At 33.8% G+C, this 25,504-nt stretch overlaps 1 protein-coding gene across 8 annotated transcripts in view; it reads left to right on the top strand.

The window, feature by feature from the left end:
* The window catches only part of Rdl (Resistant to dieldrin), a 44,542-nt gene that overhangs the window by 9,788 nt on the left and 9,250 nt on the right, over window positions 1-25,504 (top strand). For 4 of the 8 annotated variants that reach the window (XM_015175532.3, XM_002046119.4, XM_015175530.3 and 1 more), the window contains exons 3-8: window positions 5,830-5,927; window positions 6,189-6,256; window positions 14,054-14,280; window positions 15,479-15,561; window positions 18,758-18,895; window positions 21,683-21,967. In XM_015175532.3, the coding sequence (XP_015031018.1) occupies window positions 5,830-5,927; window positions 6,189-6,256; window positions 14,054-14,280; window positions 15,479-15,561; window positions 18,758-18,895; window positions 21,683-21,967 (899 nt within the window). Of the gene's footprint in view, window positions 1-5,829; window positions 5,928-6,188; window positions 6,257-8,144; window positions 8,213-14,053; window positions 14,281-15,478; window positions 15,562-17,094; window positions 17,233-18,757; window positions 18,896-21,682; window positions 21,968-25,504 lie in introns of all 8 variants that reach the window. The other 4 variants (XM_070207931.1, XM_070207929.1, XM_015175534.3 and 1 more) reach the window with 3 other exon arrangements.

The raw sequence follows: 25,504 nt of genomic DNA, 5'->3' as shown, positions 1-25,504 counted from the left end.
CAAGAACAATACTTAAAATGCTTCTTTTGAAATAGTAAAGGGAAGAATCTTATTTTTCAAAAAAAGTAAATGTTTTCTTAATATAAAACAAGAATGCAAACTTGTTTGCCATGCAGCTGTAAGCCATATTAGAAGTCTTTTATTGGTATAACTGAGCTATACTGATAAAAAACTCTCTATAAAACAAACTACATTTAGAAGACTTTATACTATATATAGAAATAGCTTATTGTGTCCCACGAGCGAAGTCTAATTGAGCCAAATATAGCAATCGATTGAGCAATTGGTTTAATTGAACTTTGATTACTTATAATAAGCTGTCCGGCTTGAGGTTTATGTTAGTTATTTGTTATATAAATATAAGAAACAACAAGGCAAAACTCATCAAAATTAGTAGGTTGTTGGTAAACTGAACAACAGAAGGTTTGCAAGCGCTTTGTTGTCGAAGCCTTAACTTGTTGAGAATTACAAAAGTTAAGCAATGCGACAAGCAAAGCGCCCATATTAAAAACTTCACGTTCTGTGTTTGAGCCAGAAAAACTGTGCCAAATATTTACGACTCAAATGAATATTAAACCCAAAAACTACACGACAAAAGCTCTCAATATTTGTTTATACATTTTTAATCAGATAATCCGAAAAACTTTGATATTATATCTTTAATTTTCCGTTAACTTGTTGCTTTAATATTTTTATGTGCTCTTCCAATCATGTTGTCACACCCACATAAAATCCTACTTTCCGTTGGTCTTTTTTTTTACCACTAAATGATGTTGGCTGTGTGTGCATGGGCGTGGTCAGCGCCAAACATGTTTATCCGGCCATTTTTTTTCCCCCGGCCCGGCCCCGTCCCCGCACGCTCCGCACTTCAGCTTCGGCTGTGGAATATGTTTATTTTTAGGAAACGTCAGGCATCAAGTTATCACTTTATTAAAAAACGCTTAGTCACATGTTGGGTATCACAATTGCCGCGTAAAAGTCCAGAGTCACTTACACACACACACACGCACACACACACACAGGCACGCATACTCATACAAAGACGCAGCGTTTTACTGCGCAAAATAAAGGCCTTTGCCAAAGTTGTGCTTATCTTGGCGCTGGCATTGCCGTTGCCAGCTAGACTTTTGTCTGACATGGGTGTCCCGGATTCGGAGAGAGAGAGATAGAGAGAGAGAGAGGGAGATAGAGAGGGATAGAGAAAGAGAAAGAGACCGGGACAGGAAGGTGGGGCATGCTGACTGGCAGCAAGATAATGTTAGCTAGCTGTTTTTTCGCATTTCCGCTTTGTTTTAACATAACACTTGAATTTATGCAATGGCGCGTGTCCAACGCAGCGTATACGTAATGGGCCAGCGCTCAAAGTGCCACTAAAAACGACAACGGCAACGCCGACAACAGCAACAACAACAACCACAACAACAACAGTAAAAATAACAACAATAGCAGCGGCAACAAACAATAACAAAGATATTTCTTACATTTTCATTTGCGGGCCAGCAGCATAAGTTACGCAGCCACCAATGTTGGGGCGTTGCCACAGGCGCACACACACACAAAAACACACACACACACAAATACACACACACACACAAATACACACAAATAAACACACACACACAACAGCTTCAGATAAGACAACAAACTGTGTGGCCAGCGATAATATGGCGGATGGTGTTGGCATAACACTCGGCGACACGTTTTGGGCCTGGACCATGCTCACTCCTGCGCATGACATGCCTTTCTTATAGCCCATCGTATTTCTTGTTGTTGTTGTTGTTGTTTTCGTAACAGTTACAGCTTTTATTGTGATGCTGCTGCTGCTTGAAACTTGTGCAAGCCACTTTGCAATTTTGTGTTGCAAAAAGCGTTGCCTACTTATGCGCGCATTTATTGCATGCAACGCGCACAATGTGCCAAATGTGCTAAATAAAATTAATAATGCAGATCTTAAAAGAAGTTCCTATGTCTTATTGTCGTTTGTGTTAAAAGTAAACATAAATTCGCTAGTTTATGTACAAATAAGTAGTATGTGCATAATGCGAACGAGAGCTTGTTTATGCATAGTTGAAGCGAAGTTATGTTTATTTTCTGTTAGCATTTCTTTTCAATGTAACTAACAGATTTTTAGTTTTTTTATCTTAGCAAAAAATGGAAGAAGTGGAAAAATGGGCATCATGGGCACTTTATACGCCAAAAGAAAGCTTGTTAAGGCAGAGTTGAAGCAAACTTCTAACAACTTCTTGTGGTCATTGCTTTTCAAAAGAAGTGTATAAATAATGAGCACAATGGACACTTTTCGGGAATAAAAAACTAATATATCAAAAACTTGAGATACTTTGTGCACAAAAAAGAACCTTCATAAAGTAGAGTTGAAGCAAAGTTCTGACTTTTTGTAATCATTTCGTTTGTTTATTAAATTAATTAATTAAATATTGTTTTTGTGTTTTATTTATATGAATAAATGTAATACAATTTATTCTATAGTTAGATCTAACATAATAAATTAATCAAAACAGATTGTTTATTGTAAATCGATCCAAAATATCGATTGGATGAGACCTTCGCAATCTCCTCCGCATTCGGAATTCTTCAATTCTGCGTCCCTTTAGAAGACACTTAGCCAGTCGATTGGGAAAAAAAAGAATTATCAGAAGTATAAAAGATGCACTCGATAAGTATGCATAACATACTTCAGATACTTTCTATCTGCATACAGGGCATCGGCTAGTCGAGCAATTGTCACACAAAACTCACAGGGTTTTACAATAAGATAACAATCAGTCAATACTACTTACTGCATGTCTCAATAGGCAAATATTTGGACGCTGCTTCAATATTTTCTAGTGCACTCAATAACGAGTGCCACACACACACACACACACACAGACCCCCCACACACACATATACACTCACACATGTGTACACATGTCTGTTTTGTGGAGTGTGTCCCGCGCGCAGCTGCATAAATAAGTTGATCAAATGTGGCATAATAATTAGTTCAGCTGGCTTGCCAGCTCATTTGCATATTACGTATACGCCACGCTGCCAGCTGGCCACGCCCCAATTTTGTCTATGGCAAATGCGAGGCGCACTCTGCAAGCAATTGCCGCGACAAGCTGTCAGTGGGTAAGATTAAAATTTTGATGACATTGCTTGTTGTTGTTGTTGTTGTTCGTTATGTTTTTTTTTTCGCGAGCGGAAAACAAATATTGCGCATACGCAGCGGTGTACGGCAGCGAAGTGCCCGCACGCTGCTAATGCTGTCATTTCTTAGACTCAAATCAAATAGCAATCAAAACTTTTTCATTATCCACAAAGCACAGGCAAACCGCATATCAACTGTTGTCAGGCCATTGCAGAAGTTACCAGCTAGAAGCCATTTATATATATATATAAATAATACTTATACTTACACACATAAATACATATTTATAAATAGGCTGCCATTTTTTCGCGTCGGCTTTTGCTTTAATGCCAACGCTGCGTATACACAAAAGCCGACAGCAGGCGAGACAGTGAGAGCAGGGACAGAGAGAGAGAGAGAAAATAGAGAGAGAGAACGGGCGAAAGAGAGAGAGGGGGGGAAAAAGGGTCTATGTGCCTTGATTACAGCTTGCAGCTGGCTCCTAAATTAAAAACAATTCAGCTCTAATAATAATTAGCTTTAAAGGTGAAATTTCAAATTTGCGTACAGAAATGCTAAAATGGAAACAAAAATTAAAAAATAAAATAAAAGTGCTTTTATCAGGAGTGTTCGACTAGCGAATACCCTGAACCACCTTATACCAAGAATCTAACATTGCCTGCATACATACCCTGACCACAGGCAGCGCACCTTAGACCAGGCCTTGCTTGTGCTTCTCTTGACTACATACTCCATATTCCATAAGGGAAAGTCATTCTGAGTTAACTCGAGTATTCATCATCCAATCTTTATAAAATGTTTATGTAAACCAGAGAGCCAGGTTGGACCCACAATAATCATTTGTTTTCCAATTATGAATTAATAAACCAGTGTATTAAGTTCTAATAATATGCGAACTGTGCTTAAAAACCTAGTCGTAGAATCGAAATTTTTCCATATCGTGAAAATGTGAGATGATATCGAAAGAAAATAACATGATTCAACCGCATTTGATACAGAAGGAAATATATATTTAAGATAGGATCTTGGTCTTCCGAGTTCGGAAGATGGACAGACAGACGGACATGAGTATACATACAAACGGACATAGCTCCATCAATGTGTTACAAACTGAATGAGATACTAGCAATACCCTTTAGATGGGCATTAAAGCGCAAACACTTTTGAACTGCGCGCGCGCACAAAACAGAAGAAAGTAACTCATATTGGCTGTTTATTTGCAGGCGTAACTTTTATTAAATTGTGATTTCGCTCACGCACACACAACAGCAGCAAGCACACACACACACACACATACACATACACGCACACACTCACGCACACATGCAGACTTGAGTGTATAGCCGAGCAGCGAGACAGTTAAAATGCCAACAAACGCGCTTTAATAGCACAGTTTAGCGCAGAATAGACGCAAATAAACACAGTCATGGTTGTGCCTTCAGCGCCAGGGACTTGCCATAAATAATACACACACAAGCACACACATGTACAATCTCGCATGTGTAAGCACACATGTATATATATACATATATATATATGTATATGCATTCACATAAATAAATATTCGTATGTCCCTGGCTATGGGTTGTGGCAGCCCGTTTGACTGTTTGACTTTGCGTGGGTGTGTGCACTTGATGCCAAATAAAGTAAATGTGGCACAAAGCACACACACACACGCACGCGTACGCACACATATAGAAATATACCCATATGCAGGCACACACACACTCACATACCTGCAGCAGCCGTTTCCATTTCATCCGCTTTCATACCCCACAGCCATAAAATGTCTGGAAAAAAAACAAGGGCTTAATAAAGTTGTATAAATGTAGATAACAGCCAAGAGGAGGCGTTTCCCAGCATATAGAGCGTACAGCTCTATCGTCTAGCCATGTTTGTGCCTAGCTTTTGCCATATTCTTAACAAAAATTAAATCTAGGTTTCGTATACAAAGCAATTTTATTTTTCCTTTAGCTGTGAACAAAATCAAATCGAATTGCCCACAAGCTTGCAAAAGCTATGCTTATTTTATTCTAATTATATTTTATATATTGTGAAATTTTTTATACTCGTTTTTGTTTTTCAAATCGAACTCAATTCAAACTAGAGGCTCTTTGTCTGCAAATTACACAACAAAATTATTTGCCACTTGCATTTAACTGATATTCGTTCGAGCGACGCCGGGTAACTACCTCTAGTACTACTGGCGGCCAAACCATGAATTAAAAGCCAAACCTTATGAAAATTGGTTGAGTTTTGAGTGGGTGGGAAATTTTGACCCATGTCTGGGATGGGATTTTTGAGGCTAACATTACTTGCGTCTCTAGACTTTTAAACATTTCAAAAGGCTTTATAAGTCGGTCTGCTATTGCTGTTATCTGAACAACTATTTTATTTGTGAACATATCTTATACTTACAATTAATTGCTTAACGAGCCTAGCTATTAGCCACATATCTTGTCAACATCCTGCAAATATTGTCAACCTCTATATCATATAGCTTATATAGAAACAATCGGATAGAAATATACCTTTATTGCATTGTAATACGCCGCACAGCGTATTTAATATTCGTTGTGCCAAAGCTAGCTGTTTTTGCTATAAATATGAGTATAGCTAATTTTCATATGATTATACCTAATTTATTTAACATGCATTTTCTCTTCTCTTCCCCTCTTTAGAACTGGCGGCGGCAGCATGTTGGGTGACGTAAACATATCCGCTATACTCGACTCCTTTAGTGTTAGTTATGACAAAAGAGTAAGACCCAATTATGGTGGTAAGTACAAGCGTCATATTTAAATACAACAACTAGTTAAACACACTAAATAGGGTTAGTTAACGTGACTTGAACGTGGGCGGGCACAACGTATATTCCATACCATATATATTATTTAGTATAGTTCAATATTAGCTGAACTAATTCATATACTTTTCAACTGACTAACTGTTAAGTAGCGTTATTTTGTTCGCATATAAAAAATATATCTATATATTTATATGTATATAACCATGCCAAAACAAACTGTACGTGTTTCAGGACCTCCTGTCGAAGTCGGAGTCACCATGTATGTGCTATCAATCAGCTCGCTCTCAGAAGTGAAAATGGTACAAACTAAATGACCTTTGTACCTTTAAGCTCTCAAAACTCTCTCTCTCTCTTTGTCTCGCTCGCATACTCTCTCTCTCTCTATTGTCTCTGTTGTTGAAATATAATTTATTTTGTATCTGACTATTTCACATTACTTAAAACATACAACTTGTGCCACACAATGCTTTAGTTTGTTGCCAAAAAAAAAAAAAACAAGAAAAAGTTATAAAGATACACGTCGTGTTCACACACACATACATATCTCTACACACACACACACACACACACACACACTACATTTTCTTTTTGATATACGAATTTGTAGAACAATTTTCGTACTATTTTTAATGTACTTGTTTCTTCTGCCTTTACTTAAGTTATGATTCGTTCTTTTTCGTTTATAATTTAGCTCAACTTATTTAAACTTCTCGTAGGTTTCTCCAGTTAGTGCTGACTCGTATTAGGTTGAGCTATGAACTAAACTTTTATAAAAACTAGGTACCTTAAGTAGCCGAATCGAAACGTGAAGCTGCACTCAGTTAATTCGAATAAAATCTAAAAAAAAAAAAATGATATTCTCTCTCTTAGTAACTGTGAACTCAAAACTAACTAAAGATTGGCAATGCTTTTTTCTTCTACTTAACAATACGAATTCACGCTTTTATTTAGTGTGTAAATTTTTGAAACGAGTTTCTCTCTGTGTGTTTGTGTCGTTGACAATTTGAGTACAATTTGTAATTGGTGCAGCACAGATAGCAAGCTTTACCACCCAATAACCCCCCGGCAACCGGTCTCACACACTATTCCCAACGAAATATATAGAAATTCATGCCATTCAAACCATTTTATCCCAATTTCCTACCACCACCACACACTTACACAATGAAAGCAAAACTTACTTGCGTTCACTTCATGGTCTTTTTGTGTTCGTCTACTTCTTCTTCTTCTGCTTCTTGTTTTTATAGGATCACACACATATCATACAAAGCTTTTAAGATACATTTTCTTAACTTGCAGCTGCCAACCATTCAGAACAATTCAAAGCTTTTCCAAATGGTGTGTTAAATCCGCTATCACAGCAAAAAGAATACAAAAATATATTTTTTTATGTTACGCTAGACTTTATTATGAATATATTCGAAATACACTTAAAAAAAATACATAGCTTTCATATAGCTGGGCCTTAAAAGTATATAAAAAAAAAAAAAAAAAACAAAACTCAAATAGTTGATTTGGTTTTCATTCGGCGCGTGCAACAAGACAAAAGCAAAACCTTTGCACACTTTTAGAAAATATGTAGAAACAAATTATGAATCAAAAACTAAGAAAAACGCGCACAACTGTACATTGTATATTTAATTTTGCTAAAGAAAATTAAACAGCCACAAATAAAAGTCGGTTTTTGTGTAAAATAACTAATATTAAACTGAACTCTGGCATGTAGGCTGTACCTGTACCAATTCCCAACAAGTTAAAGCTTCGAAAGGGTTGCCAGACGTTTACAATCTTAGCGAAATCTGTTGATGATCGGAAACGTAGGATTTTCGTTAGTTATAACACAAATTATTCATAATTGCCCTCAAGTCTCAGTTCAGCTTAATATTAGCATATAATATATATATACCTTCGGGTTATAATAAAGATAATTGTAAGGCGTACTGCCAGCTCTTGGTAGTTGACAGTGACAGCAAAAAGTCTCTGTCTATGTTATTTTTGCAATGGTGTGCGTGTAATTATTTAATATTTTTGTTGGGCTCCACACTAACAACAACAACTATAAACAACAAACAACGTTTTAGTACAACAACAAGAACAACTAAAAAAAAACAACGACAATTTGAATAGATAAAGAAAAAAGAAAACAAACAAACCCTCAACCTGTCTGTGTGTGTGTATATGTTGCAGGTCCCCCTGTGGAGGTCGGCGTCACAATGTATGTCCTCAGTATCAGTTCGGTTTCGGAAGTTCTCATGGTACATACCAACCAAATATACCAAAAAAAAAAAAAAAAAATAAAAACATTTCCAAAAAAAAAATAAATGAACAAATTTAAACAAAAAGTGACAATCAACTTTTCTGTTTCTTAAAGTCAATCAAAAGTTAAATCAAAAAAATATATATATCATATGTCAACTTCTTAATTTAACTCTCTAACAACTCTGTACCCCAGCTATCTACCCAACTCTCTCTGTCTCTCTCTCTCTCTCATTCTCTCTCTCTCTCTCTCTCTCTCTCTCTCTCTGTCTCTCTTCTCTGCCTTTGCTCTTGCTTAACACACGTTTTGTGTACACATTTGTTCGTTATTAATTTCGCTTTGTTCACATATATTTTTATTTATTTGTAAATCATAATCTTTTGGTTTTGAGACATTCGAAGCAAATCGCAAATTTCCAATGCATATATACCCATTATACAATATATAAACATTATTTAATATATATAAACATATATTCTACAAAATTTTTAACAATTAAATGTTGTGTTCATAATTGTTTTTGCAATGCCGTCAGTTTGTCATTGAGCCAAAATAAAGTACAGTCCGAAAAAAACACACAAACATAATGCATAACATTTTGTAGATTCAATCTGTTAAAATTTGACTCAAATATTTGTTTATCAATCGGTTGAACTTTCCATTTTCTATACTATGCTCTGCTCTTGCTTAAAAACTCAACGCTAATTCGTAGAATCATTCTTATACCCTTGTTATCTAACGCTTCGTGCATATAAAGAGACATATCCGATGCCATAAAGTATATATTTTTGTGATCAGCATCAATAGCCTGGTCAATATATCCGTCTGTCTGAAAAATAAGTATTTTTTTTATGGAAAATTTGACTATTTCTCACTCATATCTTACGCAAACTCAGCTATTGCGAGCTCTGCCAAGCTCCTCACATATCTGCAAAGCCATCAGCCATATTTCTACAAGGGTATTCAATCTTCGGCTTGCTGAAGATAGCCATTTATAGTTCATATAATATTTAATTTATTATACAACTCAATTCTCTCAAACTAATATATTTCCTGCATCCAAAAAACTCATTTGTTTCATAACTCAATCGGAACGTAAAACTTTTTCGAGCTTATAAGTTACATGCTTCAACTAGAAACTTGCATTGATCAGTAACTAGTTAATTGTACTTTATTCTGGCTAAGGGCAAAAGAAAATCACAGCAGTCCTGTCGACAACGGCTGCGCGCATGCGTTTTTGTTAACAATATGAATGAATATGAATATGAATATGAATAATGTACGCCATATAGCATACTCGTACAATATATTAAAGGTCAATGTCATATGTGATATACATATCTATATATATACTCAATATAGCCAAAGTATATAAGTGTACAAGTGTACTTCTGTGTTTAATTTTATTCATTTTATTCAGACAGGTCTCTGAGAGAAACAAAAAATTAATACAAAATTTGATTGAATTCATATTTTTTGCTTTTTCAAATTTTGAATAAATTCAACAAGATTATTAAATTCTTATGCATTTTTGTTCATCAAAGCAAAGACTTAACTAACACATACAATTGGATTCAAACACAGTTTCATTCGAATATTTTTTTAAATTGCTTTAATTCTAAATACTTAAACCTAGCTTCATGGAAGAACTGAATTACCTGAATTAGAGTCTTTTTATAGTTTTACCCCATTCGAACCCACGACTTTTACAATCATTAAATAACAACCAAAAAAAAAAGAATTGGCTCGATTTTAGCTAAATATAAACACATTCTCATACACACTTCACTGAGAATGAGGTCGCTAGAGAACAGCATTTGATTGGAAGCAAGCAATACCAAACGTTGTTTCAGTTTTCAGGCACATGTGTCTGCGAAATCAGATACACTGTACTTAAGCACCCATCGAATCAATTGTGTTCTATACGCTACACTTTAACTGCACCATTATGTAAAGCACAATGCTGGGTGGATTGATACGTGCACCGTTTGGCTTTGGCATCAAAAGTCAATAGCAATCAATTTATGCGAAATAAACGTGGTTAACAAAGCAGTAACATGTACACGAGATGGGGCAGCGAAACAACACGAAACACGGCACACGGAACAAGACCCAAATGCCCCATGCCAAAAACAACATCGACAGCAACAGCAACAACAATTTTGTAGTTTCTCTCATGCATACACAATTACAACAACATGCGCATAAACTTACTCTTACATAACATTCTTTGCATTGTTTTTTATAAGTTTACATATTATTTTTTTAGCACACAACAACTGTACAAAACAATATTTTCAAAAATACATAAAAAAGAAGATATCTTTTCGAAAAACGAAACTGAAGGAGAGAATTTAACAACCAAACAAAAATTGGGGCAAAAAAAAGGTCTTTAACAAGCATACATTAACACATACAGAAACAGATATAGATACAGATACAGATACAGATACAGATACAGATACAGATACAGATACAGATACAGATACAGATACAGATACGATACAGATACAGATACAGATACAGATACAGATACAGATACAGATACAGATACAGATACAGATACAGATACAGATACAGATACAGATACAGATACAGATACAGATACAGATACAGATACAGATACAGATACAGATACAGATACAGATACAGATACAGATACAGATACAGATACAGATACAGATACAGATACAGATACAGATACAGATACAGATACAGATACAGATACAGATACAGATACAGATACAGATACAGATACAGATACAGATACAGATACAGATACAGATACAGATACAGATACAGATACAGATACAGATACAGATACAGATACAGATACAGATACAGATACAGATACAGATACAGATACAGATACAGATACAGATACAGATACAGATACAGATACAGATACAGATACAGAGTACAGATACAGATACAGATACAGATACAGATACAGATACAGATACAGATACAGATACAGATACAGATACAGATACAGATACAGATACAGATACAGATACAGATACAGATACAGATACAGATACAGATACAGATACAGATACAGATACAGATACAGATACAGATACAGATACAGATACAGATACAGATACAGATACAGATACAGATACAGATACAGATACAGATACAGATACAGATACAGATACAGATACAGATACAGATACAGATACAGATACAGATACAGATACAGATACAGATACAGATACAGATACAGATACAGATACAGATACAGATACAGATACAGATACAGATACAGATACAGATACAGATACAGATACAGATACAGATACAGATACAGATACAGATACAGATACAGATACAGATACAGATACAGATACAGATACAGATACAGATACAGATACAGATACAGATACAGATACAGATACAGATACAGATACAGATACAGATACAGATACAGATACAGATACAGATACAGATACAGATACAGATACAGATACAGATACAGATACAGATACAGATACAGATACAGATACAGATACAGATACAGATACAGATACAGATACAGATACAGATACAGATACAGATACAGATACAGATACAGATACAGATACAGATACAGATACAGATACAGATACAGATACAGATACAGATACAGATACAGATACAGATACAGATACAGATACAGATACAGATACAGATACAGATACAGATACAGATACAGATACAGATACAGATACAGATACGATACAGATACAGATACAGATACAGATACAGATACAGATACAGATACAGATACAGATACAGATACAGATACAGATACAGATACAGATACAGATACAAGTACAGATACAGATACAGATACAGATACAGATACAGATACAGATACAGATACAAGTACAGATAAAGATAAAGATACAGATACAGATACAAATACAGATACATCTACTGACACCCCGAATCCCATAACAGATACAGTTACAATTACTTCTGCACACAAAGATACTTTTACAGATACAGTTCGTTTACTGACGCAGTTGCAAATGCTTGTGCGGATACAGATAAAGATACTTTTGCAGGCATAGCTACTGATGTTTTTACAGATGCAACTCAATATGTAGATATATTAGGAAATACAGATGCACATACACAAACAGATGCAAATACAATTGCAGTTACCGATAAACGTATGCTAGCGGCTATGTAAATTGTATAAATGGTATAAGAAAAAACTCAACCTGGTCCCACAATAAAAAACAGAGAAAACATACTTTTAAATCCCCTGCGTGCGAGTTTAATTGTATATTTATGTAACTCGTACGATAAATATATGTCATTTATGATTTCGACTAGACTCGAACCTTTTTCAAATTATTATAACTAACTAAAAAACTGCCTTAAAAGCTTTAAAATATTTTGAGTTTCGCTGTACTTGAACTTTTTGGTTAAAGTTTTGTTTTTGGCGTGCCTGTGCCGAGTGGAAACCAAATCTGCTAGAGTTGAACTTAAGCCTGAAACTAACAGATAATCAATTTATCCAACTGAGAATTGCATAAACAATGTCACGAGTGCGGCGAGCAATTTCTCGAACAAGCATTTTAGACATATCTACTAAAACAAGAAAATGTACCCAAAAGTACGCTCTCTAACGCATATCACTTGCATTTTTACGAATTTCGTTTCAATTCTTTTTGTCTTAGTTTAAAATTCGAATCCTGAACACGAGATACAAATTGTGTGTAACCAAAAACAAGAATCCAAGCCAATAGCAACACACACACATACACACACACACACACACACACACACATGACCCATATACCAAGCTCAGCCTGATCAGCTGATCTGAACTGCTCCACAATATAACTGAACCCTAGTCTTCCCCTCTACCCAGTACCGCCCCGCCTCGCCCTAAACCGCTTCCTTTTGGTTTTTAGTACGCTTTAGCTTTACGGCACTGCAGCAGGACAACAAAGAGCCAAAAGCCAAGCCAAGCCAAGCCAAGCTAGCAAAAGTTAAGATCTTGCTGTACAAATGAATTATGAACAGTCATTTGCCTTAGAACATGAATTTTACAACTTAAATTAAGTACTTAACTATCTTTTTTTCGAGTTAAACAGAATATCTCTAAACTACTTCACATCACAGCAAATCAAATATTTGTGAGAGGTTTCTGAACTGCTTACTGTATATAAGCTTATTTATTGTTACAAATACTTTGAACTTGATTTAAGATTATTTTTAATTATTTTTAACTTATTTTAAGTTTGTTTTCTCAGTTGTTCTCTGATTTTCTCGATATAAAAACATTAATGCTGCCCAAAAACTTACTGTACATTTGATGTTTTTGCATGCCCTGAAATTTATATGTATTTTCAACCCCCCCCAAAAAAAAAAAAAAAAGAAAAGAAAAAGAAAATGAAAATGAAAATTCCCTCGGAGTCCACCAATTCTTTATATTGTTTACAAATTGTTGCACGATATTGTTACAGAAATTTATCAATTTTGGTTTCTATCACAAAAAAAATGAAAAACAATTTGATTTGTGTGGATTGTAAAGCGCATTTTATTATTTTCCTAATTAGCAAAAATATATACGATATTTATAATTCAATCTGTGCGAAATTTTCCCTGATTTCCAAACAATTCTTGAACACTTTCTTAAACTTTCATTTCGATATATGAGAAACTATTTCGTTTGAGTTCGATTTGTGTTTATTGTTTTCATAATACTCTAAGCTTTAAGTGCTATACTAAGTTTACTAATAAGAACAAACATCTCTTTTTGCTCCCCATTTTGGTAATCGAAATCGTCGTCGATAAATTCGATTCGATTCGATGCTGGTATCGATATTTTCGTGTATAGGACTTTACATTGGATTTTTACTTTCGTCAATTTTGGACCGATCCTCGTTTAGCGTATAGAAAACGACCTGGTGTAGAAACACTATCGGTTGGATCAGAATTCATTAAGAATATTTGGGTACCTGACACCTTTTTTGTAAATGAAAAACAATCATATTTTCACATTGCAACAACCAGTAATGAATTCATTCGCGTGCATCATTCTGGATCGATAACAAGAAGTATTAGGTAAAACTATCAACTATCTTCCAGCAAATCAAATCAAATGCAATTTTCAAATTATTTTTAACAATCTATATGTCTATGTGTAAAAACAAAACAAAAAACAAAAAAAACTTAAAATGTACTGCGAATAGTTCAAAAACTATTTACTAACTAAAACATTTTTTTTTTTTGTTTTTGTTCCAATTATTTCTTAACCCTTTTTGCAACTTTGTACTGTTTTTGATGTGTGTGTATAAATGGATGTTGTAATTTACTAACCAAAAAAAAAAAAAAAACAAACAAAACAAAAACCAAAAAAACAATCGAAACGAAACGAAAAGTTCAACAAAATGAAAAACAGTTTTCAATCAAGTGAGTTCAATTGGCAAAAAAGTGAAAGCGATAGAAAGTTGGCGATATATATATATATATATACAACATATTCCGAGCGTTTAAATCAAAAGAATCTTTTGCACATTTCATCTCAACAAGTTTCCATGAAGTTTGCAAAACCGAAACCGAACCCCCTCACCCATCCGACCAGGCACCACAACGAGAACAAGAAGTAGCATTAACAACCTCAAGAGGGGTCTCCATGTGTCTTTTACACCGCCAAAAGGTTGCACTGGTCGCAGTAGCTACTGTAGCTACTGGGCATACAATTTTCTACTACCTTTAAACAAGAATCTGTCCAAAATCGCTACCGAGCTGCCGACTTACTAAACTAAACCAAATCAAAACTAAACTAAACTAAAATTAACTTATATGCCTTATCACGTATGCGTAGAACTTAGGCCAATTAACCTAACCATGTTTAACCTAGCGCCACTCGCCTCACTATCTACAACCAAATGCCACTCGTAACTCTCACTTACAAAATACAAATGTTGTTATTTACTAACATTTCTAATAACAATTATTATAATAACGAATGTTAACTCATAACCAATTGAACTCGCTCAGTTTCAAATACTAGAAAAACCAAAAAAAAAAATTATATATATATAAAATATATATATTAGACTTATAAGAAAATTACCCTAACCCCAACCTTAATGTCGTAAATTATTTGCTCCTACCCTCTGCTTATTTAATTGTTGTAACCATTAGCTGTGTTCATGCCAAACCTTTTCCACTAACATACTAATCGAATTCTTCTTCTCAACAAAACACAAAACAAAACAAAAAAAAAACGAAACACACAAAAAAAATGACCTTTCAGATTGACTATCACCGCATCGTGTCCCATGAATCTGCAGTATTTCCCAATGGACCGTCAACTGTGTCACATTGAGATCGAAAGCTGTAAGTACTATGCCCAATTACTAAACTATTCTATATCATTAAAATGCTACAAATTAAAGTAAATAAGGCAAAAAAAAAGAAGACAAAAGAAACTTAAATTAAATATCGAAATGAAAATTGTAATTGTATTTATATCGATATATGTATCGATAAGAAATAAACTCATTCAGAATATGAAGCACTTAACCAGAACCCGAGTGGCCAAAGTAAAGTGCCGATGTGCTTAGTGTTGGCTAACGCTCAAACTGCCCACTCGTCATGACCAATTTAGCATGTGTAGCTGCCTAGTTTAGTAATATCTGAAAACTTACGCAAATATATATACCATATATATATCTAGCCCGTAACTAATTGCATCTGCACCAAATTTTGGCCACTAAGCTTAAGGCCGCGCGCTGTTTGTTCAGTGTGGGCAGAAAATTGAAAAAGAAAGTGTTGCAAAATGCAAGCAAATTGTAAGTCAACGCACACAGAGAAGACAAACACACACACACACGTATTTACGAAATAAACACAATATTGATATTAGACGGGTAGTCAATATCTCCGCAGCGGACTATGTACTATATCATAATATATATATATACGTTTATTTTTTTACCTTGATCAAGTGAGGTCTTGAGGCACAATGCTCTGTTTTCTAGCTCTCAAATATTTGGTTTACAATAGTTAACTTTTTCTTAAAAAATCGGGCACACTGAAATAATATAAAAAAAAAACTTATTTAGCATTGCTTTTATTCTTACCTAGCTGTAGTTTTAGCAAGGGTTTACTGCGTACATATCCCCCAGTTTTTATGTTTTTTCTTTCGGCCATTTTGCACAGCCGCCAAATCAGCTAATAAATATATGAGTATATTTTTTCAACGATTTATCCTGCAGCATACGTATAACTCTTTTACTCTCATGTTTCATTCATGTGCCCCAAACAAACTCCCAGATAAAACTAAAACAAAAAAAAAAAAATTAAACATAAAAGCCAAAAAAAAGAATTCATTAGATTGGTTGGTTTTCGGTCGCCTTCTCACTTACAGCAACCGCAGAAGGCTCCTGATTTTGATCGATCGACTTAACTGAAACTAAGTGTGCTTAATATTAACTAACGTTATATTATACCATATATATTTTAAACAATTCAATGTATATTATTAACAAAAAAAAAAACGAAAAAGTACATACGCAGCACGCTTTTACTCAGAGGCCACACAATAAGCTAACCAATGTAAATACATTCAAATATGTTATGATTCTTTGTCAAGACACACGCCACAGAACACGGCAAAAACCAGATCTTAACTCACTGTAGTCTTAAGCTTAAGATACTTGTAAAAACACCCAAAACTCATGCTAAATCTGTGAGTGCAAAAATAAGTGTTACTAACCGAAACTAATCGTATACCTTAAACAAACCACCTTCACAATAACAACTACAACAACAATAACTACAACAACAACAAACCACAATTACAATAATTAATTAACTACCGCCCCCCCTCTTTGCAACAACTACAACAACAACAACAACCACAACCAGTCGGTTACACGATGCGAGATATCCGATATTTCTGGAGAGATGGACTGAGTAGTGTTGGCATGAGCAGTGAGGTCGAACTACCGCAGTTCCGTGTTTTGGGACACAGGCAGAGGGCGACCGAAATAAACCTAACCACAGGTACCCTCCATACATTACAAATTCATACCAGAAACCAAAAAAAAAAAAAAAAAATAACGTAAAAAAAAAAAAATACTACAACCAAACATTGTTAATGAATCACATTAACATATTTTATTTGTTGTGACAAACAGTTTTTCTTTTGATTTTTCTCATTTCTTTTAACATTTCGTAATCAATTTTTGTGTTTTGATTTCATTTATAAAGGGTTTTTAGCGCATAAATATATATTTATATATAAACAATATATATGTTCTATATATTAAACATACCAACAACATGCACATTTTCTTTAGTTTTGTGTTTCACCTATATCGAGTGCTAACTGTAACTTGTTCTACTAACTAAATACTAAATACATATATTATTGTGTTTCGAGTGTCCTCCTCTACTAACCTCTGTTGTGCCTACATCACTTTTGATTGATCATCTAAACAATTTAACAATAATTTATAAACGATTCGTAGTCCAGTGTTAGACAGTGTTAGACCAGTGTTAGACAGTGCTTTGCTAGGCGTTGCGAGTATGCCGTAAACTCTACTTCTTTTTTTTCCAACTCTTTTCCTTTTAATTATTGTGTGTACTTACGAGTCCAGTTCCAGTTTTGCCGTCCATTTTTGCGCATTTGCTTGGGTAGGCTAACCAACAACAACAACAACAAATATTTTATAATAAAAATTTCTTAAACCGAAAATAAATATACATAGATCTATATATATATTATACAGAAAACACAAGAGCACCATTTTCTGCCATTTCTAAGTGCTTAAGTGAAAAAAAAAAAAAACGAATACGAATTAAATAACTACTGCCAATAAGAACAAACAGTAGCTTTAAGTCTAGTCGCAAATTATTCAAAAATTCTTGAATGCTCTCTATGTTATGAATCCATAGCAACTATATATATATAACCCCTTTGTATAATACATGTAATGCGGAATTGTAATATATGAGCAAAAATATATTTCTAACTAAATTTAAAATGTGAATCAAAAAATATATTTGACAACACTTTAAGCAACAAGTTCTGAATGAGACTATTAATTTACGTAATAAAACAAATGACAAACAGCAAAAAAAAATCAAACAAAGAAAAAAAAAAATGCAAAATTGAAAAAGAAAAGCATAAAAAAAAGAAATTAATAAGACTAACTATGAAATTCTTTTTTTGCCAATCATTAATAGTCTCACGAAATGTATTTTTTGTTTTGTGCATATTTTTCGCAACGACAACCACACCGAACAACGCCGAACAACAACTGTACAAACAAAAAAATATAAATTCAATTAAATTATGAAAAATATATAAATATAAAATATATTATTATAAAAAAATATTTATGAAACTATAAAAAAAATATATATATACATAAAAAATAAATCAATAAATAAATAAAATAAATAAATATATATACAAAAATCAAATAAAAAATATATATTATCATATGAAAAAATATATGAAAATTGAAAAACATGGATCATCTCCAACTGCATATACACCACATATATATATGTATATATATAGTCGGCTACACGATGCGTGACATACGCTATAAATGGAACGAAGGCCCTAACTCGGTTGGTGTCTCGAGCGAGGTATCGCTGCCCCAGTTTAAGGTCTTGGGTCATCGTCAAAGGGCAATGGAGATCAGTCTTACCACAGGTACCTGTAGACGGTTACCGATTTTTTTACAAACTTTACTTTTAACTTTATATATACATACATATATATATAAATATTTATATATATATATATACATATACTTATTTACCTTTACTACCTATACATACACATATGTTTCATATGTATGTATATACAAAATAGTGCTGATGACGACTTCTATTAATACTTATATATATATATATATATATAAATTTAATATATATATAAAGGTTTTGCGTTTCCATCTTTAGTTCGATTAGTTGCTTAACCTTAACATTTGCATTCTTTACAACCCAAATTATTTTGATAAAGCACTCGTACTTCTTCATCTAACTAGAACGACAGTCAGCTATACATATATAAACAGATATATATATATATATATAAATATCAATATATATATATCGGGCTAAATCGAGTTCGAGTGCAATTTGATCTGAGGTTTCTAATTGAAAATGGCAACAAAATTAGACAAATGCATGTATGCATAATATTTTGCTTACTCTCAACTTACATTTAACTAACGCTCAAATCAATCGGAGTCAGAACCAAAACTAGCTTCGGTCCGCCGAAGATTCTATACACTTGCAGATAGTTAAATACTCGAAAACGAGTATCTGTTCGACTTTGCCTGTTATGACTATATATTGTAGTTGTCCGATGCGACTGAATCCGATGAATATGTCACCATGAGCTTAGACAAATATATCAACCATATTTTACAGACTCATCTTCATAGCAAGTCGAGTTCAATTAGGAACATCTGCAAGCTTATAGCGAAGCAAATGCATATACAGCCTGAGCGCAATTTAGAGCTACAGATAAAAACATATATCAATATTTAAGCGCAAGACTAATGCATGTTAAGCTAGCTGAATTTACTTACTTTAATATTAATTTAGTATTTCACTTAATTCACTTATTTTCTCAGTTTCGTTTCGAGTTGATTCAGTTTTCAGTTCACTTATTTTGTCATTAGTTCATAAACAAAATTAAATTATTGGCAATGCCAAACGAATCAACAAAATAGTAATTGAACAATTTTCTCATGCTCCGTCAAAAATCTAAAAAATTTAAACAGCAAAAATTTGAAAGCAAAAAAAGTAAAAACGAAATCAAACTGAAATTGACTTAGCGACATTTGTGTCATGGAAAGCATTAAGTAAAATATATTAATATGCAAAATAAATACTTACATATATCTTCTATATATCTATTGAACACCAATACAAATAAAAAAAGTATAGCGATGCTTAACTTTATATGGCTTTTGTACTTAGATAATCATCCTTTCGATTTATGCCTGGCATTCAGACTCGTACAAATTATATATTATATTTTCCAACACATACACCAACACACACACTTGACTATATACATTATTATCTAGTCACATTTAGTTTTTACTAAAAAATAATACATAAAAAAAAAAACAAAGTAATTGCCAAAATTGAAAACGCTATCGAAAATTCATTAGCATAACCCAACAACAGCAACAATCACATTAATATTGTAAAAATATACAAAAAAAATACACAGAAAATACTGCAAAAACATTAAAATCGAAAAAAATACAATCTAGATTTTTAAAACTTAAATAAAAACTAAAATCCATTTTTTTGATAATTAGCAGAAGCAAGATACAAAATCTCCAAAAAAAAAAAAACAAATATATATATAATTAATAATCTAAAACAAATATGAAAAATATACAAGATACGCCCTCCCAAGCATGCTCTCATCTTTAAAGTTTCCTTTCAAAAAAATACAAAAAAAAAAATATATATATATATATGTATATATATATTTATAACATACAAATTCTCTCAGACCAAAAATCATTTGTGCCTAACTGGGCCTTAGGCTAGCTCTCTCTCTCTCTCTCTCTCTCTCTCTCTCTCTCTCTCTCTATGTCTCGCTCTCTGCTCATGTTAACTTTTTCTTTCTAATAATTTTCCCGAAGTTTTTTTTCTTTTTGTCTCTCGCCCGGCCACTTTTAAGAGGTTTTCGCTCTTTCATTTCATTTTAGTTACTCGTTTTAATAAATATCCTAACATACTCGTTTACTCAAACAGTTTGCAGTTTAGCAAGTAGGCAACTGCAGCGTTAAGTATTTCATCTAATTAGCACTAAACACACAACTTTAACTACATAATGTTATTATAATATTGCAGTTCCCATTATCATATACATATATTGTTTGGTTACTCGATTTTGCTTTTGTTGGTATTTACGTACTAAAACATACACAAATTTCTTAAAGTACCATATGCAAACCTAACATACTCTTAAATTAACTGTCGAGGCGATAGATTTATCGATAGATTTATCGTAACAGCGATGTGCTTGCAACCCTCAAGTTGCGGCCATCGTCAGTTGCGGCTGTCAGTTAAATGCGCTCATTATTTCCGAAAACGCTTAATTCATTCGTAATGTTTTCCAATTAGTTAATTTAATTTATATTTAATTTATTTTTATTAATTTTCTGTTGAGTGTTGAAAATTAATATTGATAATTGTTACTAATATACATAAACAAATTATGATTTAAAAAAAAAAAAAAACCAAAAAAAATATTCGAATTTTTAGCGAAATATTTACTAATAATATATTACTCTCTGCTCTCTTTTTCTCTTTCTCTCCCCAAAAATCTCTTTTCATATGCTCGATCTTTGAATAACTTGAACTCAAAAACGAAAACAATTTACAATTTCTATTCACAATTATTAAATAATAATCATAATAATAATTACTGACTGTATATATATAAAAATATGTGTGTGAACAGGCAACTATTCGCGCTTAGCCTGCGAAATACAATTCGTGCGTTCGATGGGCTATTATCTTATACAAATCTACATACCCTCTGGACTGATCGTTATTATATCATGGGTATCATTTTGGCTCAATCGCAATGCAACGCCGGCGCGTGTGGCGCTCGGTGTGACAACCGTGTTGACAATGACCACTTTGATGTCGTCAACAAACGCAGCGCTGCCAAAGATTTCGTACGTCAAATCGATTGACGTCTATCTGGGAACATGCTTCGTTATGGTCTTTGCCAGTCTACTGGGTAAACAAAATCTAGCGAAACCAAAATAACACATTTACCAATACACCCCCCCTCAAAAAAAAAAAAAAAAAAACAAAAACAAAAATGAACAGAATTTAAATTACAAACCAATCAAGTAGCCAAAATACAATTAAATACCATAAATTCACACAGCACCACACAAAAGCATCATCTATACGAACACACACATACCCTGTGAAATTTTGTGTGTTGCTTTATTTCTCGAAATTTTTTTGATACACATCTCGTATTTCATTAGTTTTAGTTTTTGATTTCTTACCTTTGGCGAAAGGCACTCGAACCAGCCAATATGCCAATATGCCAATACTTAACACCTTGCCACTCTACTTCGCTTAGCGTTTTGCAGCAAAAAAAAACTACCACAGATACAAATACACTGTCTTTCAACAGTCTTTTTTTTACAGCAAAAACCAAAACAAAAATAACTATATATTAACAAACAGAAAAGTTCAAGTACATTTTAAATGTGATTTACTTGAGCTTTTGATACAACTTTTTGAGTAGATTTGTTATTGCTCAACAACTTTTCCCTCAACTCAATTTAATTTCCACAAAATTCATTTAATGCTGGTAGTAAAAAAAAAAACAATATATATATCTATATATGTTTCAAATCTATTTATCGAGCCGATCGGCCTTGTATGTAAATTATCCAAATTTTCGTACTGCTCTGGAAATATATTTGAAACAATTCTACTACAGTCCAGTCCAATGCTCTAACTTTTTAACTTTCTCTCTTAAAATCCTAACATCTTAAGCAACAACTCACACTACTTTTTACCTACAACAAACTCTCAACTCAGGTCAACAACAATGAGAAAAAAAAAAACAAAAGAAAAAAATGATAAAAAAAATCTCTTTTTTCGTATTTGTATGTTATTGTTAATTTCTTCTATACAAAGAAACAATGCAACTATCATCTAAAGAAAATGTATGCAAATTCATAGATACGCGCTCTGCCCCACCCCCCGAAAACAGTAGGGGCACAAAATTTCCAAGCGAAAAGTTTTGCACACACACACACAAACACGAACACCAACACACACCCGACACACACACACACACACCTAGTGCACTAGTTAATACACATGCAGAGCTTTTAGAATACCCTTAAAACAATCGAAGCATGCTTCTGCAAGTAAACAATAAAAGCATTTGGAATATTCAGTGAAAACCGCCTGCAAAAGCAGCTTAAAGTAGACACCTACATACACTACTCCTGTCAGCCGGAAGCTAGATGATCACAGTGAATAATCGACTTTATTTGTGTTTTCCAACACTGTTTTCTGTACTTTTTAACACTTGATAAGCAGTAAACGCTGTTAATCAAAGTGGAAGAGCCAAAAATGGCGCCAGCTTCAATTTGTAAGCCAGAAGCGATTATTTAGATTATCTCAGTGATTAATAGACTTTCTTTGTGCTTTCCAACACTGTTTTCTGTATTTTTTGACATTTCGTAATGAGTATTACGAAGTGAACGCTGTTAATAAGAGAAGAAAAGCCAAAAATTGCGTCAGATTAGATTTGCTTCAAATTTTCAAATTAAAAGAAATTAAATAGAAAATACTTAAATTAAATCGTGTACTAGCAAAAGATTGTACTTTACCTTCATTTAACCTTACTCGAGTACTCACAGAAGACCACTCCTAGGAGCATCTTTTGAAGTTTACTTTAATCCGACTCGAATATTTACAGAAGGAGCATATATTAAAGTCTAATTTAGTCATACTTAAGTACTCATAAAAAGTCGAATCTTGGGAGCATCATGTAAAGTCTACTTTATTAACATATAAGAGAACTCGCAGAAGTTTACTTTAACCATGCTCGAATACTCATAGAGCTCTATTGAAGTCAATTTTAAAGATACTCTAATACTCATATTAAAGTCTACTTTATGCAGCCTTGCAGTCAAATCTGAATAGCCCAAGTTTATATATGCCAAAAATTATTTTAGCCTTTTAGCTTTACTCGTACTTAACTATTATTGTAGTCGCCTCAGGTTGACATTGTGTTCCACGCAACAAGCAAAACAAAAACAAAAACAAAACATTACAAAAACTTAAAAAAAAAAACCAAAATGAAAATGAAAATGAGAATGAAAATGAGAATGAGAATGATTCTTGTCATCATGATAACTGCATAGAGAAATGCACATGAGCGAACACATTTCAACCTGCAATGGTACCCAGATATTAATATACGCCCAGCTTCCACTCTAACGCAAAGCCTACGAACAGCCTAAAAACAAAAGCTACTTACCATACATAAGAAAAAAAAAATCGAAGAAAAGAACAAGCAAAAAATATGAAATTCAAATCTGAAACGAAACAAACACAACGATTCTGAAATCTCCAGCCCAGGGGTACGAGCTAAAACCGAGCGCATAAAAAACCAATATGAATACCAGCATGCCTTGCGTCACACCTGGCTTGAGTCGCGATTGAATTGAATAAAATAGAAAAAAAAAAGTCAAAAAAGAAATAAGTAAAAAAAGAAAATACACTACACTGTATATAGAGTCCAAGATGAAGACGAAGTGCCGGCCATGCATAGCTGAACATATATCTCAAACCTCAACAAAATTTGCCCTGATATATTTCTATATCTATATAATATATAACATTTGGCCTGTCAAGTCTGCGCCATTTAAATGCGTGGCCCAGACATGACAAGCTACAAATGTTGACGCCCGGGCAAACTCTCCAGACTTGAGGTTAGGTAAGATACGAGACCGAAAGGGTCTCCCTCTGTTTCCATTCTCTATGCATTTACAGCAACGGCGCTTGGAGATCGGGTAAGTAAACGCGTTCGTTACTTATTCTAAGAAACTATTTACTCACACCCAAAAAAGAGCCCTACCCCAAACATTGTTGATCAAAACCAAACAGTTGCGCTCGTCGAGAGCACGCCTCATAGCGCTTATCCTGTAAGTCTTTTGCGATCCATATATATATATATATATACCATATATACGATTCGTGCATGTGGTCCACTTTAGGATTCGACATATGTGTATTACTCAAATAGACGGGGCGAAACGAAAAGCTGGAAATGTGTGTGTCCCCTACACAGGCGACTGTTCAATGAATTTGCATTTAAGGCACGCACATAAACATTTTCCTTGAATGATGGTCTCAACAGCATATATAAATTTAATACATAAACCATTTGGCCAACAAATTAAATATATTTTTGTTTTTGTTATATTATTCGTTCACTCATTTCACAACAAAATAGAAACAAAAAGAACAACAACAGCAACAATAACATTAGCAGCAGACAGACAGATACTGACAAGCACACACACACGCACACTCACACGCACACGCACACGCAAACACACACAGACACACACATACACACGCACACGCATACACACACACACGCACACACATACACTTACATTTAGTCGTTACACCTTTATTGCTCTCTATCTATCTTTCTCTGTCTGTACTTACCTATCTTACCTCCACACACACCAACACACGCACACACACACACACACTACACCTGCTT

The sequence above is a fragment of the Drosophila virilis genome, chromosome 3 (genome assembly GCF_030788295.1).
Source record: "Drosophila virilis strain 15010-1051.87 chromosome 3, Dvir_AGI_RSII-ME, whole genome shotgun sequence".
Lineage (NCBI taxonomy): Eukaryota > Metazoa > Arthropoda > Insecta > Diptera > Drosophilidae > Drosophila > Drosophila virilis.
The sequence above is the reverse complement of the archived record's forward strand: the minus strand, read 5'-3'. Positions and strand labels throughout refer to the sequence as shown.